This window comes from Ricinus communis, chromosome 7 (genome assembly GCF_019578655.1).
Source record: "Ricinus communis isolate WT05 ecotype wild-type chromosome 7, ASM1957865v1, whole genome shotgun sequence".
Classification (NCBI taxonomy): Eukaryota; Viridiplantae; Streptophyta; class Magnoliopsida; order Malpighiales; family Euphorbiaceae; genus Ricinus; species Ricinus communis.
This window is the reverse complement of record NC_063262.1, coordinates 3,977,330-3,996,461: the sequence shown is the minus strand read 5'-3', so window position 1 is coordinate 3,996,461 and position 19,132 is coordinate 3,977,330. Positions and strand designations below refer to the sequence as shown.

The 19,132-nt window shown below is 29.1% G+C and overlaps 3 protein-coding genes across 3 annotated transcripts; all 3 read left to right on the top strand.

Annotated features, from left to right (window-relative positions):
• The first annotated feature begins 208 nt into the window (after positions 1-208).
• LOC8261669 (subtilisin-like protease SBT1.7) lies at positions 209-3,100 on the top strand. Its single transcript, XM_002533121.4, has one exon. The coding sequence runs from the start codon at positions 522-524 to the stop codon at positions 2,802-2,804; it is 2,283 nt and encodes a 760-aa protein (XP_002533167.2). The 5' UTR covers positions 209-521; the 3' UTR covers positions 2,805-3,100.
• Positions 3,101-6,317: 3,217 nt separating this feature from the next.
• Positions 6,318-6,814, top strand: LOC8261670. Its single transcript, XM_002533122.4, has one exon. It carries the CDS (start codon positions 6,369-6,371, stop codon positions 6,657-6,659), a length of 291 nt encoding a protein of 96 aa, XP_002533168.1. The 5' UTR covers positions 6,318-6,368; the 3' UTR covers positions 6,660-6,814.
• A 7,397-nt stretch (positions 6,815-14,211) lies between these two features.
• LOC8285641 lies at positions 14,212-16,070 on the top strand. The gene is made up of 2 exons (XM_025158395.2): positions 14,212-14,448; positions 14,641-16,070. Exon 2 carries the CDS (start codon positions 14,712-14,714, stop codon positions 15,822-15,824), a length of 1,113 nt encoding a protein of 370 aa, XP_025014163.1. The 5' UTR covers positions 14,212-14,448; positions 14,641-14,711; the 3' UTR covers positions 15,825-16,070.
• Positions 16,071-19,132: the final 3,062 nt, after the last annotated feature.

Sequence of the window (19,132 nt, the reverse complement as noted above, 5' to 3'; positions counted from 1 at the left end):
TAGTTTTAGAAGAAAATGGCAGTGGAGTGAGTGGATTTTTTTCCTTTGCTCTTTATTCTCTGCAAAAAGAAAAGGAAGAATGGATTAAAGACATGTAAAAATCTGCAATTTAGCGGATCTCTTGGTCCATGTCCACGAATTTAACATGAGAAATCTATATTAAAAAAGATCATGGTTATGTAAGAAAATGTCGAGAGCAGGAGCAGAGGCATGGACAAAAGCCGAAACACACGTGACGAAAGCTAGCAAAGATAACAGTTTATCATCACTAACTTCACACCAGACCCCTTTTTTTTTTTTTTTTTGGCGCCTTCTTTCTTTGTTTTGTAACCTGTATTCACACCTTTGATCATTGTAATATCTCTTTCTCACTCTTTTTTATTTTTTTGTGTCAAACTAATCATGTAAACAAACAGACAACCACTCGCCACCTATTAAACCAAAGCCTTCCTCTCCTAACCCTTCCCTCTTATCTCTAAATCTCCCCTTTCTCTTCCTCATTTCTCTCAATTTCATAAAAAATGAAGCCGTTGATGTCTCTCACCACTCTTCTCCTTCTGGGTTGTTGCTACGTGTCGATTGCCTCGACACTGGAGGAGAAAGATGGGAGCAAGAGCACTTACATCGTTCACATGTCTAAATCGGAGATGCCAGCGAGTTTTCAACATCATACTCACTGGTACGACTCGTCTCTTAAATCGGTATCCGACTCTGCTCAGATGATTTACACCTATGAGAATGCAATTCACGGGTTCTCCACACGGTTAACCTCTGAGGAAGCTGAGTTACTTCAGGCTCAACCCGGGATTCTCTCCGTGTTACCTGAGTTAAGATACGAGTTGCACACAACTCGCACTCCTGAGTTCCTTGGACTCGACAAAAGTGCTGATTTTTTCCCCGAGTCTGACTCGGTCGGCGATGTGGTCGTTGGTGTTTTAGATACTGGTGTTTGGCCTGAGAGCAAGAGCTTTGCTGACACCGGAATGGGTCCTATACCTAGTACCTGGAAAGGTCAGTGTGAAACAGGCACTAACTTCACAACTGCCAATTGTAACCGCAAGTTAATTGGCGCTAGATTTTTCGCCAATGGCTACGAGGCTACATTAGGCCCAGTTGACGAGTCCAAGGAGTCCAAAAGTCCAAGAGATGATGATGGTCATGGCACTCACACAGCATCTACCGCGGCTGGATCCCTGGTGGAAGGTGCTAGCCTTCTCGGTTATGCAAGCGGGACAGCGCGTGGGATGGCCACGCGCGCCCGGGTGGCTGTTTATAAAGTGTGCTGGATTGGTGGCTGTTTTAGTTCTGATATATTAAAGGCGATGGATAAAGCTATTGAAGATGGTGTTAATGTCCTTTCGATGTCACTTGGTGGTGGCATGTCTGATTATTTTAAAGATAGTGTTGCTATTGGCGCTTTTGCTGCTATGGAGAAAGGAATATTGGTTTCTTGTTCTGCTGGTAATGCCGGACCAACTTCTTATAGTTTATCAAACGTAGCTCCATGGATAACTACTGTTGGTGCTGGAACATTGGATCGTGATTTTCCTGCTTTTGTTAGTTTAGGAAATGGAAGAAATTACTCGGGTGTTTCTTTATTCAAGGGAAGTTCTTTACCAGGAAAGCTTTTGCCTTTTATTTATGCTGGCAATGCTAGTAATTCTACAAATGGGAATTTGTGCATGATGGATTCTTTAATACCTGAAAAAGTTGCAGGCAAGATTGTGTTATGTGATCGTGGAGTGAATGCTAGAGTTCAAAAGGGTGCTGTAGTGAAAGAAGCTGGTGGTCTGGGTATGGTTTTAGCCAATACGCCTGCTAATGGTGAAGAATTGGTGGCTGATGCTCACTTGCTGCCAGCTACATCAGTTGGTGAAAAAAATGGTAATGCAATTAAAAGTTATTTGTCTTCAGATCCAAATCCGACCGTTACCATTCTGTTTGAAGGCACCAAAGTTGGGATTCAGCCATCTCCAGTTGTTGCAGCTTTTAGTTCAAGGGGACCTAATTCAATCACACCACAAGTCCTGAAACCAGACATGATAGCCCCTGGCGTCAACATCTTAGCAGGATGGTCAGGTGCTGTTGGTCCTACTGGCCTATCAACAGATACCAGGCGCGTTGATTTCAACATCATTTCAGGCACTTCAATGTCCTGCCCACATGTTAGTGGTCTGGCAGCGCTGCTCAAGGCTGCCCACCCAGACTGGACCCCTGCTGCTATCAGATCAGCACTCATGACTACAGCTTATGTAAGTTACAAAAATGGGCGTAACTTGCAAGATAGTGCTTCTGGTAAAGATTCAACTCCATTTGATCATGGCGCAGGACACGTAGATCCTGTATCAGCTCTCAATCCGGGTCTTGTTTACGATCTAACAGCCGATGATTACTTGAGTTTTCTTTGCGCATTAAACTACACTGCAGCAGAAATTACCAGCCTTGCAAGAAAAAGATTCACTTGTGATTCGAGCAAGAAATACAGTCTTAATGATCTCAATTATCCTTCTTTTGCAGTCAACTTTGACAGCATCGGTGGTGCTAGTGTAGCTAAATACACACGAACACTCACTAATGTAGGCACTGCAGGGACTTACAAGGCATCAATTTCAGGTCAAGCACTGGGAGTTAAAATCTCTGTAGAGCCTGAAACATTGAGTTTTATCCAAGCAAATGAGAAGAAATCTTACACTGTTACGTTCACCGGAAGTTCAATGCCGACTAACACTAACGCATTTGCTCGTCTGGAGTGGTCTGACGGCAAACATGTCGTGGGGAGTCCAATTGCTGTTAGCTGGAATTAGAATGATGATAAATGGGACATAGGAGGAGTGGGGTTTGTTTAGTTTGCTCTGTCTCGCAAAGAAAGAGGCGGTGCAAATTGATAATTTGCTTAGTTTTTCTTGTGTTATATCGTTAGATCCAGGAAATAACAGAAAACTGGATAAGTGTTTGATCTTTGTTCCCTGAGAGAGAAGACATAGAAAACCATTAAAAGAAAATTGTGGGGATGTTTTCTTTCTTAGTGTACAGTGTTATTGAGATATAGTATGTACCGCTTTTCCTAGTTGATTTCTCAAGATTAAATTATCTTTAACCATTTCAATGTCGAACAATTTCTCCAATTTTCATTATTTTCTTCACCGAAACAAAAAGAAAATCAAACAAGTTTCGGTTACCTCAGGGATAGTCTTGCGAGTCGTAATTCAATTATCTCTGGCGTTAAATGCTTCTCAAAATGCCCAGCAGCATAGAATCGTGCAGGCTGGTCCTTAACGTTAGTTGTTTTGCTCAAGTGGCCGTCTCATCTGTAGTCGACGTTTGTGGTGTTGGGATCAAATTACAGGTAGGATGAAATTCAAATGCATGTGCAACACTTCGATTTTAGTAATAAAACAAACATCAAATGTCGGCAGAACAAAATTTTCTCTGCCACTTTCTTTGTGACGTGGGGATTTATGCGTGTATATATATAAGCATAACTCGTTAAGTTGCTCCACACCTAATTTATTTCTAAAACAAATCATCAACCTCAAACCTAACTCAAATTAATCACTATATTAAGTCTCTCATTGCAAAAGATTGCTGTTTTAGTATTAGAAACAAAAGTAATAACTATATATTACTTTGAGATTTTGTCTATTCTATAGTTTAATTGTCCATGTCTTTTGTTAATATTATGTTTGAAGCGTCTTTATGAAATCACAGTATTAAATTCTTTTTCATTTTTTAATTTTAGTGTCTAATAAGATAATAATTTATTAATATTATTTATACTTGCTCCAATTTATTTAATTGGACATCATGTTAGTATTATTTAAATTAATAATTGACAACTTTATAAATAAGAAATTTAACCATCAAATAAAAAGTAATTATTAATATTTCTCACTTGCTCTATAGTGTTAAGAATAATAATTAACAAATTTTTTATTTAAAAAATATTTATTTCAAAAAAAAAAAAAACAATTCACACATTTGAGAATATATATATATACATATTGAGCTCATAATTATTATTTTAAGGTTTTCCATATATTGATCAAGATAATAAAAATCAAACAACAAAACTCAAATCTCAAGATTATTTGAATGTAGTATAAAAAAATACATAAACTAACTAATATAATAGGATAAATCTTAAAAATATAATAATAAACATTAACGGAAGATAAGATATTTCATAAGGATTTAAAATTCTATTATCTACAACGATTAAAGTATTACTTAAAATAATTAATATGGATTTATATAATAAACATTATAAATATATTTTTAATTATTTGATATTAAAATATAAAACATTACTATTTTATTTACTGTAGGATATAAACCAACGAAAATTAATGTAGAGAAAGAGGCTAAGATATTGGAGTTTTCGGTAAAGTGGGCTTGAAGATGAGCACATGTAACGTACTTTGAAAGACAAAGCTCTGAAATTCTATCCTCCACCCTTTTTTATTTTGTATTTTGTTATTAATGGTGGCTTTTCTTTACCATTGATGGTAATTAATTCCAATTTTTACTAAAAATATATTTAGTAGGTTTTTTAATTATAATAACTAGTTAAATAATATTTTTATTTTATTTCTATAAAAATAAATCGAGCATTTAGATTTTGATAATAAAACTTTTCATATTTTTTAAATAAAATTAGAGAAACGAAAAATAAATTAAGAATGTACAAAATAATATCATGACTATTAGAATTTTTAATATTCAGTAACAAATAAAGACTTTTAGTAATAAAATAAATTTATTTAATTGAATATTTATTTAGAATTTTATGTTATATTTATTTTTTGATTATTTATTAGTTTTATTATAAATATTTTTTTTTAAAAAATTAATTATATTTATTTATCTAAATTAAAATAAAATTATATATAATATTTAAAAGATAAGACTCATTTAAAATTTATTAAATGATAATAAAATTAATTTATATTACAATGCAACAATCAAGTAGAATATAATTTTTATCAATGTGTCAAACACGTTAAGGTGCTACATTAACATCAAGACAATCAATAAAACTTTTAAAAAGCTTTTATCATTATAATAATTTTAATATATATACTCTTTAATATAATTAAATTTATTTTATCTTTTATAATTATATTTATTAATCATTGTTAATAATTTTTTTTTTGTTTTTTAGAAAATAAGCACATGGCCATTGACAGTAAGAAACATGTAAATATTGTACTCTTTTTTTATATTGATCCAACCAGGATGACAGGAATCTTTGATGTTTGTGTTGATTTGTTTAATTGAGCTATTTTATTTTTTACTTTTTCCTGCATTGAGTTCAGTAAATAAAAGAACACAAATCTAGTGGAGTGAGTCCACTTAGAACTTTTTTTATTCTTTTAAATTACTATTTTTAAAGTTTTAATACAATTTTATACTCAAAATTTAGATTTAAATTTTTTTAATTAAATTAAAAAAAAAAAAAACTCTTATAATCGTCTACACAAAGCTTGATGGAAAATTTTAGTCAGATAGCATGAAACGGCAAAAAATCAACTGTAATACTTTTCTTTGAAAAGTGATATTGAGAGCTAAATAATAAATTGGTGTCAAAGCAATGATTTATATACATATATTTTCCAAATTTGAAACAAGTTTTATAACTCATTAGTAAATTTGAAAGAATAATACAGGAGTAAAATTCCCATGCATTCAGCCCATATAAGATGGAGGAGAATAGCCAATTTATATATTGTCTAACTCCCACCCAAAACAACTGTAACCCGAAAGACAGCCATTTAAGAAAACAGAAGATTCAAGGCCGAATTAAAGACACAACCGAGTCTTTTCTTTTTTCCAAACTTTCACCAGTATTTTCAACAGTTCAATGGATTATACCCATAAGATATAATTACAAAATTTTAAATAAGTGTCATTCTTTTATTATTCAATACATATTTACCTATTTAACTGTCGACGTTCCATGATTTTATTAATCAAATTTTTTTAATAATGTCATGAGATTATATAGTATTTGATACTTTCTCATAGCCAAGTCATTTCAACCGTTAATATTAGAGGATGAGAATACTAGTTGAAATTCTTATTTCCAACAAAAGAACCTGACATGAAAAAGAAAATAGAAAACAGAAAAGCTATTGTAGGCTATAACTTCATCAAAATCTTGCTTTATTGATTGTGAATCCTGACGAGGATTGTTAACCAACGTACAGAACTTGACACGTAAAGCAAAATGCACATGCAAGGTAGACACGTACTCTTACATTTGGCAAAACTAGAGCTGGTAAGGAAAATTGCATGGAGAAGGAAGTAGAATATTAAGCAGCCTGCAACCGTAGACTCAAGTAGAGTGGAGAAATTAAGTTAAGAAACAAATGGAGAAGGAAGGCCAAGAAAATACGATAGAGAGAAAGGAGGATATTAATCGAGACCAGCACAAAAAAGAGAGCGTAGATCAAATTTTGCCAATTAAGGACAGCCCTTATCTTCAATACAAAGACCTAGAAGATTACAAGAAAAAGGGTTATGGAACTGAAGGCCATCTCCAACCAAAGCCTGGCCGCGGCGCCGGCGCCACCGATGCACCCACCCTTTCTGGCGGTTCTGTTCCCCGGGAGGCTGATGTTTCTACTATTGATGCTATAACTAGTAAACCAACTCCCTAAATTATCTGTATTTTTTGGAGTGAGGACGATTTTATATATAGTTTACACAATTACCTGAAATACGAGTAAAAGTCTTATGCCTAAAGCTAAAGGCAGTTTGGATGCAGTTATATATTATCTTCGTTATATATTTATATCATAAATTGTTACTTTCATGAATGTGATTTTGCTCAAACGTGTTATTGTTACAATAGGTCTTGAGAAAGGTATATTAACATTGAAGGTAAGTGGGTTTGTCATGGTTGTTATGATAACATGTAAGGAATTATAAGTTTTTGTATTATGTAGTGATTAATTGCTTTTCTGATACAGTTATATATTTATAACAGGAAGAGATAACTAAACTAGTGGATAGAATACAAAGACTAAGAAAAGGAGTAAATGATACAAAATTCATACTCAAATGATGCATATCATACCAACAAACAAAGAGAATTACTAACTCATTTTTTTTTATTACAAAATGCTTTAATATTGTAACATGAGCACAGGCATGCCAGGACAACCTCTGTATATCCGATTACCTTCAATCAATTCATTGATTCTCCATGTAAGAGCAGTTCTCATTGGTATGCATGCAAGTGCTTCATTTTGATGATTTTAACAGTTGAATTTTACATGTTAATGAATAGGACAGAAAAGTATATAAATAATCATTGAATGTTTTATTTGGTTTCGTTTCGGTTATAAGATTTTAATTAATTTATTTTAGTTATTCATCTAACTCTAATTCAATCACTTTACCAATACGAGATTGACACTTCATATTTATTTATTTTTCTTCTATTTTATTATTTTTTTTATTTACAAAATTGACAATAAAAGATATAAAATAACTAAAACAAGATAGATTAAAAATTTTTGATCGAATTATACTGAATAGAAGCAAAAGGACACCTCAAAGTAAGCACTAATTTATTTGGATCAATAGATTTATATTATAAATCAGGAGCCAAATATACATTTATTTATAAATTAATGTCTATAATTAGTATATTATTTTCTTCGGAAAATTATATCTCTCTATTTCTTATATATTACCCCAAAGCTTTGGAGATTAGGCAGAAGAGTTTTTACGATAACCATAAGTTGTTCAATAAAATTAGAGAGAGGAATTTAAAGTCAATATGATATAGCTAGTGAGTATTTTTTTCTAAAATGGATGATAACTTAGTTTGGCCATCAATCCGGGATACAAACTAGAATTCTGACGTTTTTAGAATATTTACATCAATAATTTTTCGAAGAGTTTAGGCACAGCAGAGGTCAGTTCAACTGGGATGACGAGATTGTTTAAAATTTTGATATAAAAAATTAACAGATGATGGTAGTTTTGAAGAGTTTAGGCACATCAGAGGTCAGTTCAACTGGGATGACGAGATTGTTTAAAACTAAAGGAAAACTAAAATAGTTCCTGTGCAGAAAGGAGAAATAAATGAAAACTAAAATTCAATTGCAAATAAAGCTGCCTTTCAAGAAAGTCATGAAAGAGGGTAAGTTTTATTAGTTCGAACGTGATAGCAGTGAGTTAATGTGGTTTTGGTTCTTGAAAATTCTCCAAGACTAGCACAATTGTTGGAAATTACACTTCAAAAAGAAAGAAAGAGATATGTGTTAATATGAATATACGTAATAAAAAGTAATGGTGGAGACCACGTTTATATAGCTCCATGTTTTCTAAACAAAGAAACATTAAAATAATGTTTCCTATACTCATGTATAAATATGAAAATGTGAAAGACAATTTTTTATTTTTCAATTTTAAAAAGTTATATTGATTAAATATGAAATTTGTTTTTCTACTTTCTGAGAAGAATTTTTGGGGAAATATCTTCAGTTTTCCATTACTACACAACCCTTATGTATCTTTTCTCTTACCTAAAAAACCATACCAAATTAATAGGTTAACTCTTTGAATTTATCTTAATTTACCTTTTACTCCTTACTCTTTTTAAAATGAGAAAACAAGAATTTAATTACCTCATACAGTAGTCATACGTAAACTGTGATGACTAATGAAGGGGCGTGTAACAATAAATTCTATCATATAAACTTCTCTAAACTGATTTCTGGTGTTGTCTATGAGGTACGTAAATTTTTTCTTTTCATTATTTCAGTTCCTGAAGCAGTGCCAATTTGTTTCTAATGAGATTAAAACAGAAACCCTAACAATACTGAGAGGAAAGGAGAGAGAGAGAGAGAGAAATAGGAGCTAAAAATGAATTGTTGAATCTTTTATAACTGCCACTAACATCCCAGACTTTATATTATATACAAAGGACACCGGCCTCTCTGCAACAGACATGTTAAATTTATATGGAGGAGGAATTCATACACAAAACACTTTTATTATATTAAACAGAAATTTAGTACAAAGTATTTGCAATTGCATTAGCTTCTTATAAGTGATTTTTATATTGCGTATATTTTTTTATAATTTAATATTCTTTAGAAATCATAATTATTAGCATTTTATTTTATTTTTAAAAATATTAATCCATCCAATTAGCTAAAAAACAAAATAAGATAATTCACATACTGAAAAAATGTTTGCTTTTCTCTGCCCAATCTACACAAGACATTCAAAATAGAAAAAATAAAAAAGAAAATTCTTTTTATTGAGATCAAGTCATTTTTTTTTATTTAAAAAAAAAAGAAGAAGTAAAGATTAGTAGTAGAGTAAGGTAGTTATGAGTAATTTAATTATTATGTATTGCTTTTTGTTAAAAGAAATTGCTGCTCTTGTCCTGTGATTTTTCTTTCTATGATATAAACTTGAAAATTGAGGACTTGACAGAGTGTTAATATGCATGCAAGAGAGAATTGAATTTGGGCATTGATGGTCCAATCGGATTCGACATCTATCAATTCGTAGGGAAGCGCTGTGCAGCCATGTACAGTCCCGCTCAATTCTTAAAATATTTTAGGAAATATTACATGTTTGATATTTTAATTAAATATTTAAATAATACTCAAATGCACTGTCTCTAATCAGTTTTTTTTTTTATGCTAAAAACAGTAAATTGAGTTTATATTCTCTTTTAATATAATTTTATATTTTTCTATTTCTTTTCCATTTTTAGGAGTTTTTTTTATTTTTTTATTTCTCGTAAAAAATTTATTATAAATAAAATAATAAAATTTTAATTTATTGAAATAAGAAATTTAAAAATTAAACGTTTTTTCTCATTTTTTTATTCTTTTATATATTCACCTAATAAAGTAAATATAAAATATCCAGAAAATTAATAAAGAAAAAAATTAAAATTCCCTACTGTTTTAGTGTTAAAAAGTTCTAATAAGAGATAGGAAGAAGTTAAAAAAAAAGGAAGAAAAAATTAAAAAAATGAGTAATGAGAAGTGAAGCTATTTAGATAATTTTATTTGTAAAATAAGTTAAATTATTATTTTAATAGATAAATATATATTTATATTTTAAAAATTGTACCGATTAATTAATTTTATTATTTTAACTTTCAATTTAATTTGATAAATATCTAAATCTTAATTTTTAATATCTAAATATTTTTAATTTTCAATTTAATCTAACATAAATCTAACTCTATTTTTTAGTAATATTTAGATATCATTGTGCAATATATATAATACGTATTTTTTAGTAATATTTAAACATCATTGTACAATATATGTAATACGTATTGAATAAAAATACATGTCAAAAAGTGTTAAAATACCATAAAAAAATAAATGCATGTGTCTGTTAGATTAAATCAAAAGTTAGAGCATTAAACTAACTAAATGATCAAATTTCAAAAGCAAAAATATGTATATGGCCATTTTTAATATATAATACCTGCAAAAACACTGTAATATATATAAATTAGTAGATTTAGACATTTAATTAAATAAAAAAAATCATTTAAATACTGAAATTAAAAAAAATAAGATGCTAAGTTTATAATTATTCCAATATTTTAAGCACTTACAATTTTTTAGAATTTTATAGTAAAATCTCTTTAACATTAAACTTTGATCCCATTAACATTAATATGGTAATTTGACCCCACTAAAATTTTTCACTTAGATTTTACTTTATAAATTATAAATCTCAATATAAAATATATAACCTTAATCCACTAGATTCCAACCTAATTTTTAATCATCAAAATATAAAACTTTTATTTCATTATTTCCTTCACCATTATTCATATGTAGTCACATATTATTAACAAGAAAAAATAAGTTGTTATTATTTAACTTTTCATATCTTAATAATTAAGTCCTGGTCTTTTTTAATTTTCTTAGAATAAATCCCTTTATAAGAAAATTTTTAAACATTGATACTAATATATTCTTTTTATGTATTTCTATGACCTCCGGAGAATTATTATCTTATTGAAGATTGTATACTAATTACATCCTGTATAAAGAACATGAGAAATAGTATCTTCTTTGTTTTAATAAATTTAAAACTCTTTTAACAATTTTTGAAATCTTATTTTTTAATTTAAAAATATTAAAGACATGTTTTGAAAAGATAAATAACACTTATTTAAGAAAATGAAATATGGAAATATTTAAAATATTAGTATCTAATAGACATATTTTAAATAAATAATTATGAGAAGAATAAATTTTTTGACATGTAAATTTTTTATAAAATGAGAATTCATTAAGATAAAATAAACTTTTGATTGAATTCGAGAAAAGTAAATATGAGAAATAAGATACTTCTAACATAAAATTAACTCATACTAAAAGTTTCTATCCGACTCATTCAAAGGTGAAAAATTAAAAATAAGGCTTCAATAAAAATATATATATATATATAAGGGGCTCAATTTAAAAATAGTGTAGGGACTTTATGATAAGAGATTTAAGGCTTAGGGATTTAATTGATTAAAAATATAAAATTCAGGAGCTGTAAAATAAATTTTAAACTTCAGTATATTATTATTATTATTATTATTATTGACTGATATAGTGTATTTGATAATTTTTTATTTTAATTATTGAAAAAGAGTTCAACTACACGAAAATATAAAATGAGATGGCCTTGCTATATCGAATTAGATCCAAAAATATTGCAAAAATAGCTCTCATTTTTCTTTTTCCAACAAGAATGATTAATATCATTACTGCAAAAGAACAATTACATCCTTTCGAAGAAGATCCTCAAGCTGATGAGGGATTAAAAAAGTCCAAACTGGATTATACAGAAGTTCAGGGGGGAGAGCCATGTACAACCCACAATTTTTAAAATATTCTATTTAGAAAAGCTTAATAATTAGTATTAAATAAATTATAATTTTTTATTCATTTTCAAATTTAGCATATAATATTTATTTTCTTAATATTAATAATTTTGATTTAACCTTCAACAAAACTGTAATTTAAAATTTACTTACTTACTTTGATGATAGAATAAATAATTGAATTAGTAATATAGTTATTAAGTCATCTGTAGTCATTTTACAGAAATCATTTTACTACTTTTTTATCTAAATTTTTATATGTTTATTTTACTATTGTAGCATACAATAAAGAGAAAGGAAAAGTAAAAAATAAATGAAAAGTTAGATTGTTAGCTCTTTTTTTCTTTTTTTTTTTTAATTTTAATAAAAATTAGTAGAATTTTAGATACAAATATTTATTGTTAGCTCATCTATTTATTTATTTAAATAATATTATTTTTAGTTGTGAGTGAGTCAGAATTTTTTATTACTGTTGCTGAAAATGTACCCACGTCATTAAATTCAAATTCTGAATGATAATTTTGTTAGAAATTGCATTTAAATTAGTATTAAAATATATTATTGAAATTAAAAAACTAAAAACTATGCATTAGACTTAAAAATAAGTTTAAAATATAGAATTTATTTTTCAATTAATCCTTTTAAAATTTCTTTTGATTTTGAAGTATTTATTTTACATTCTATTTAAAATTGAACTTTGATCCCATTAAAATTTATTTTATGCAATTTGACTACTCTAAAGACTTTTTACATAAATTTAGGCCTTATAATAATAAATCCTAAGATAAAGTTTATAACTTTAATTTACTAAATCTCAATAATTTTAAATGATAAAGAAATAAAACTTTATATTCATTATTTCTCATTAGTTTTATTGATAAATAAGGGTACATCTTAATGTCTTATAAAATGTTACGTCTCAAAAAGATAATTTTTTTATTACTTTGATCCATCTTAAATTATAATTCATTTTTTAATTATTAAAATATTCTTCATTAATTAACATAAATTTCATTACATACAATTTATTTTTATATATAATCTCAAAATTGTAGCTTTTATACTCATTCATTAATTAACATAGTAAAATATTTTCTAAAAATATTTTACAAAATTAGAAAAAAGAAAAAGAAAAAAAGCTTAATATCTGTTGTTGTACACGCACTCTATTGATTCAATAATACATGAATCAACGAGGGCGAGATTCACTTAATTATGTGGGGGAGATTCATCTCTTATGAATAAGTAAATATAGGCCACTTTTCTAAGAGATATTTATTTATGTTTGGTGTACATGTATGTATTATCATTGTGCAATGAATTTTTTCTATAAATATTATATATGTCAAGATTTAATTTATAAGAAAATGAGGGTACAATAAATTGATATGAACAAAAAAAAAAAAAAGATAAGTACGAGCCTACATCTTAAAATGACAATAGTGCAACCAAATTGTGAATTGAATATCTAATTGTTCCAATATGATATCATCAATTTGCTTTAATTATTCGTACCATGTTCATAATAATTCCATAATCACGAAGGAAACCATAATATTAGTCTGCATAATAACTTTACATTAAGTTTACATCTAATAATTAATATTTTGTTAGTAATATTAAGGACCAATTTATACGCATCTTAAACATTTTATATCTAAATATTTCTTTAGACTACGGTATTTGAATTGATCATATATATGTCAATTAAGCCAATCCTTATACGAGGAGCATTATCATTGCTTTTCCACTTTGTTTTCATTTTCCCCTGCAATTTCAGCTCACAAAACTAACTCTTTCTTTTTTATAATGTAGAATCGAATACAAGCCATTCCTTTCCTACCCAAAACCGTAAAGGCAAAACGTCCTTTCGAGAAGAAAGCAAAAATAAAGAAAAGAGAGAGCCACCCTTTGTCACATTCTATCCCTCTATAATCACAAGTTCTCTATGACACAACATTCAAAATCTTCTGTGCACCCAATTCCACCACAAAAATCACCTACAAATTAATTCAATTCACTTTCAATATCAATCCCCACGCCGACCCAAATGAAAAAAGATCTCCGAAAAGAAAAAGAAAAAAAAAACTCCACCAACCCTATTCTTCCCCCCCACAAAATCTCAAGATTACCTCTATATCATGCAGGGGAGAGTAAATAGAAAAGTTTTATACATTCGCATACATTCAACTATTCTTGATTCAATTAAATGAATCTGTTCAAGTACATAGAACTAAAATAAAAGCCGTCTCTTATAGTTTCACACTAATGTATGACTTGAATATCTTTAGTTTTTCTGTGTCAGTTTTCAATTTTCAAAAGAAAATCATAAGAATTATTACTTAATACCGTATTTGCATGTAAAAAACTCTTTTTTATGCTTTATATATATATATATGTATATATATATTTAGCCCCACTTGAGCATCTACCTTCCAGTACATGCAAAAAGGAGTATATGCATGTATATATGTGTATCAGTTAATGGCCGGCCAATTTCTTTTGATCGGTCCCAAAAACAAAACGAAGAAAGAAAAGGACCGTTTGGGTTGAGCCTGCTTGTGCTTGCTACTGTACATTTCTATTCCTTTCTTTTAGTTTTTTTTTTCTTTTGCAGTAGCTTTATTTCTTTATGTTCCACATGTCTCTCTCTCTCCCTCATATGAACATATTCAAATCTCTGTTTCTTTCAATCTTATTTAAATATCTTCTTCTTTAGATATATAAATCTCAAACTCTTTTTTCCCTTTTGTTTTTCTTCTTAGGAGAGGGTCCCCAACTGTAATTGAACAAACAAAAGTCTTCTTTTATATCTTGTTTTCTTTTGTTTCAAGAAATGGCAACAAATCCTGATGAAGATAAATGGGAACATTCTGATTCTCCTGAAGAAGAAGAAGAAGCATTGTCTCTATGTGATTTACCGGTCAATTTGATCGAAGAAGAGATTCAGTCAAGGAAAGAAGAAGAAGCTTGTCGTCCAGAAACTGAAATTATACAAGAAGATTTCAATTTTGGCAAATGGGATGACTCAGAAATGTGTGCAGCTGACGATATATTCTTTGACGGCCAAATTCTTCCATTTCGTCTTTCAGTGAGTTCTGAAAGTGGTATTGGTCCTAACAACTGCTGCAAACAAGACAGTCTGAACCGAAACCGATGTTTATCAAGATCAGAATCCATTGATCATGGCTCAACAGCAGGATTTACTAGTTTTAGCAGCAGAAGCAGTAGTAGCAGAAGTCAGTTATCATCAACCAGTACCAATAGCAGTTCTGTCAATACTACAAGTTCGAGAATCTCTAAGCCAAGATTCCAAAATCAGTTTCATGCACATCCAAGTCCCAAGCCTCAAATCAGACTTTCCAACAACTCACTGGGAAATGCGGCTACTAACAAGAGCAGAAAATCAAGTACAGTTTGGGATATATTTAGACTGGGTTTGGTCCGTGCACCAGAAATCGAATTGCAAGATCTCAAGACTCGTACTTCTGTTAGTAGAAACAGCAGTTCTAGTAGTAGTAATAGCAATTCCAACATCAAGGTTAGTGGTAACAGCAGCAGCAGCGAAGGCAAGAAGATGGAGAAACAAAACCAGAAACAGAGAAAACAAAGTTTCTCGGAGAAAAGATCATCAGGAAGTCTATTAAGCGGATGTAGTTGTACAGTTAGTGCAGTGAAACCAGTTCCATTAAACATAATTATTATAAAAAGCAGTAGTAGTAGTACAGGAAAGAACAGTGCTAAAGATAAAAGCCAAGAAATATTGGAGTCAACCACAAAGGAAAAGAAGGTACAAGTAAAGAATAACAAGAAGAAAATAGTGGAAAAGCAGCAGCAAAAACCGCAGGGAAAGCAAACAATGTCACGTCATCGAACGTTTGAGTGGATAAAGGAGCTTTCTTCACATGCTACCTTTCTTGATCATGAAGAGGGCCGCCTTGACTCATGAACATTTCTTGCGCATGCTCTTCGTATTCTTCCTTTCTTGTATCTTATCTTTCTTGTTCTTGCTTTTTTTCCTTTTTCTTTTCTTTTCTCTTTAATTTGAATTATAATATTTTACTGTTATTCATGTCTAGCTAGGCGCTATTTTCTAGAACTAAGAGTGTTTATTTCTTTTTTTTCTTGACAGATTAGTTTCTGGGTGTTCCTGTTTTTTTCCCTTTTTAATTCAATTAGTTATACTTTGTTAAGAGTGCAAGATAATCATTTGAGAGAGAGGGTGATGGTGGTGGAGGTGACGGTGACGGTGGAGGTGGAGGTGGTTGTCATGATTAAAGTGTGACAACGGCTGCTTTATGTGTAATGTGGGGTGTGAAAATGGCAATTCGTGACTGCCACAAAAAAGAGAGAGAGAGAGAGAGAGAGGAAAAAAAAGAAAACTTGGATTGGAGCTGAAAAAGAAAAAGACAAGAAATATTAATAATTGGAAGGAATTATCTCAATCTTTCTTTTTGATGATTTTATGATTAGCAGAGACAGGTGTGTGTGTGTGTGGTACTAATGGCTTTGTTTGTGTCTGATGTGCAATAATATAATACGAATTATCAGCTGATAAAAGTTAGTTTGCCAATTGAGAATCCAACAATAATACTGTTTTCCTTTCTACTGGTTGTTTGTCCATTTGCTTGAAGGTAGGTAATATTCCTTTTCAATGAATAAATCTAGCCCCCGAATGAGAAATGGAGGTTGGATTTGCAGAACCTTGGTTTTTGCTAATGTTGGCAGAACCTTTTAGATCCCACATGTACTCATAATCAGACTATTTTTGGCTGTTTTGGATTTTTTTGTTTTATAGCAACAAGTTGGTAACGAATTAGTGCAAAAAAGCAAATGAAAAGACCTAAAAAGAGTGGCAATAAAACTAATTTAATTAAAATTTTAAATTCGACTTTTTGGGCTGCTTAATATGTTTTAAATTAGTTTTGAATATAAATAAAAAATAATAAAGTCTCACACGAACAATAAGAAAACAAAAAAAAGGGAGGTGGTGATGGTATAAACAAAGCTATAAAGGTATCATAATTGTTGCACATTGTGTTTTTGGTTTTTGAAAATCGTTCTGGCTCTTGCTCCTATATATTTGTACATCCTTAAAAGAATTGCCAAACTTTTAGGGACGTAGGTAGGGGTAAAAAGTAATTGATTACATGGTTAAGTAATGTTAGGATCTCTAAGCCAAGCGGCCCCTTGGAAGCTACAATCTGGGACAAATTCATAGTGAAATTTTGAAAATTACGAAATGGGAGAAGTTCATGGCTGGGGTCTATTTCCTACCCACTCGTCTCTGTTGCATTATATTTAGCGGGAAGGTGATACGAAATATCAAGTTTTCATATACTGTTCTATTATTTTACATTAATTAAAATACATAATACATTACTAAAACGGATTTATATAAAATCAATAATTAAATTTAAAGTTATTATAGTAAGGCCAAGTCTGGCATTGTTGAAGGACCTTATAATTATTTCTGTATTTTTGTTATATCTATTTTCCATGAAAGATTCTGTAAAGGAAAAAAGAAAGATTTGGGGTCGAAGTAAAACCTTAGAAGTCTGTCATTCGTTTTGGGCCTCATAAATTACTAGCGTACTGGGTTTGTGTTGAGTTGGTTTGGACCAAAACGATGTACTAAATCACCACGAAAGGAGCACGTGACATGAGAAGTCAACATTCAGTGGCTCTTACACGGCAACCACTTCTCCAAACTTTAGAATGCACGGCAAAGTTGGCCCATCTTTTTATTTTTTATTTTTTATCATACGAAGTTTTGATGAGACGTTGGATACACTCACATGTATTACTCCTTGTTACGGTTCAGCAAGGATCTCCCTGCTTCACACTCGAACTGAATAATCATATCAAAAAATATCAGAACTGAAATAATCGAAATTTTTTATAATCAAATTAAATTGATCCGAATTTTTTTACTATTACAGTATAGTATTGATTATTTAGTAAAAACCGTACCATAACCGATCCATCTTGTACTGGTCCACCGAAACCTAAATTTTTACATATATTTATTAATAATTATTTATATTATATAAATAATACCTATTAAAAATAATTATTATATTATAAAATACTTTAAAAAAACTGAGGTTTTGTCTGAATTAAAATTGAATCACATTCTTGAACAACCTGTTTCCCAATTCAATCACTTGCAAATACAATAATTCATTCAATATTTAAATACAAACCACTAAAATATATATTACTGCTAGCATAAAAATATTTTACAGATGACAATTATTAAAATAAATAAATTTATAAACTTTATGTAGCACTAAAATACATGTCCAAAATTAGCAAAGGAGTGTTATTACTTTCCCTCAAAATTAGCACTCCCCATTTAATCTTGGCATAAGGGACTCACCAATCTCAAGATCTTGAATAATTTCTACAATAAAAGTAAAAAATTACGTCAATAAGACTTAACAGCATCAACAATAAACAAACATATGTAAGAAGTAAAGAAATGTTACCTAACTCTATGCTTTCAATATCCTCTATTGATTCTTCTACTTTGATAGGTTTATTTGAACTTCTAAGCCAATCTTCACAACAAATGAAGACCTCCACTATTGTAGGAAGTAAAGAACTTCTATATTATTACAAGATGTTTTGACAATTATTTCTCAAGTTTTGTTTGATCATTTTAAAAAAAAATTAAATTTATAAATATAATTTAATATTTTTTATATTTTAATATTAATTTATGATATTTTAAAAGTTAATAAATTAATTATTTCTAAATATTTAATTTTTTAAGTTTTATTAGTATAATAATATAAAAATTATTTTTAAAATATTTATTTCTTAATTTTAATATTTATATAAATTAATACTTTTAGTATAATTAATATTATTATTCTTAAAATAAAAATATTATATAATTAAAAATTAATTTATTAATAAATATAGTGTAAATAATATTATATTTATATAATAATATCTTTTTATAATTTTTACTAATTTATATAACTTTTTATTAAATTAAGTAATTTTTTAATTAACTTGTCAAAAATTTCTAGATAGTAAATAAATTTTAAATCTAGTATTATAGTATGTATACTAGATTACTAGTATCAATATACTATGTGACATATTAATATATATAATTTATATTTTTTATAGAGTATAAAGTATATTATAATATTATAGTTATTTTTAATATGTATTATTTTTTGTATTTCGATAACAATTGCTTGAATTATATAAATGATAAATATAAAATAATTTTTTTATAGA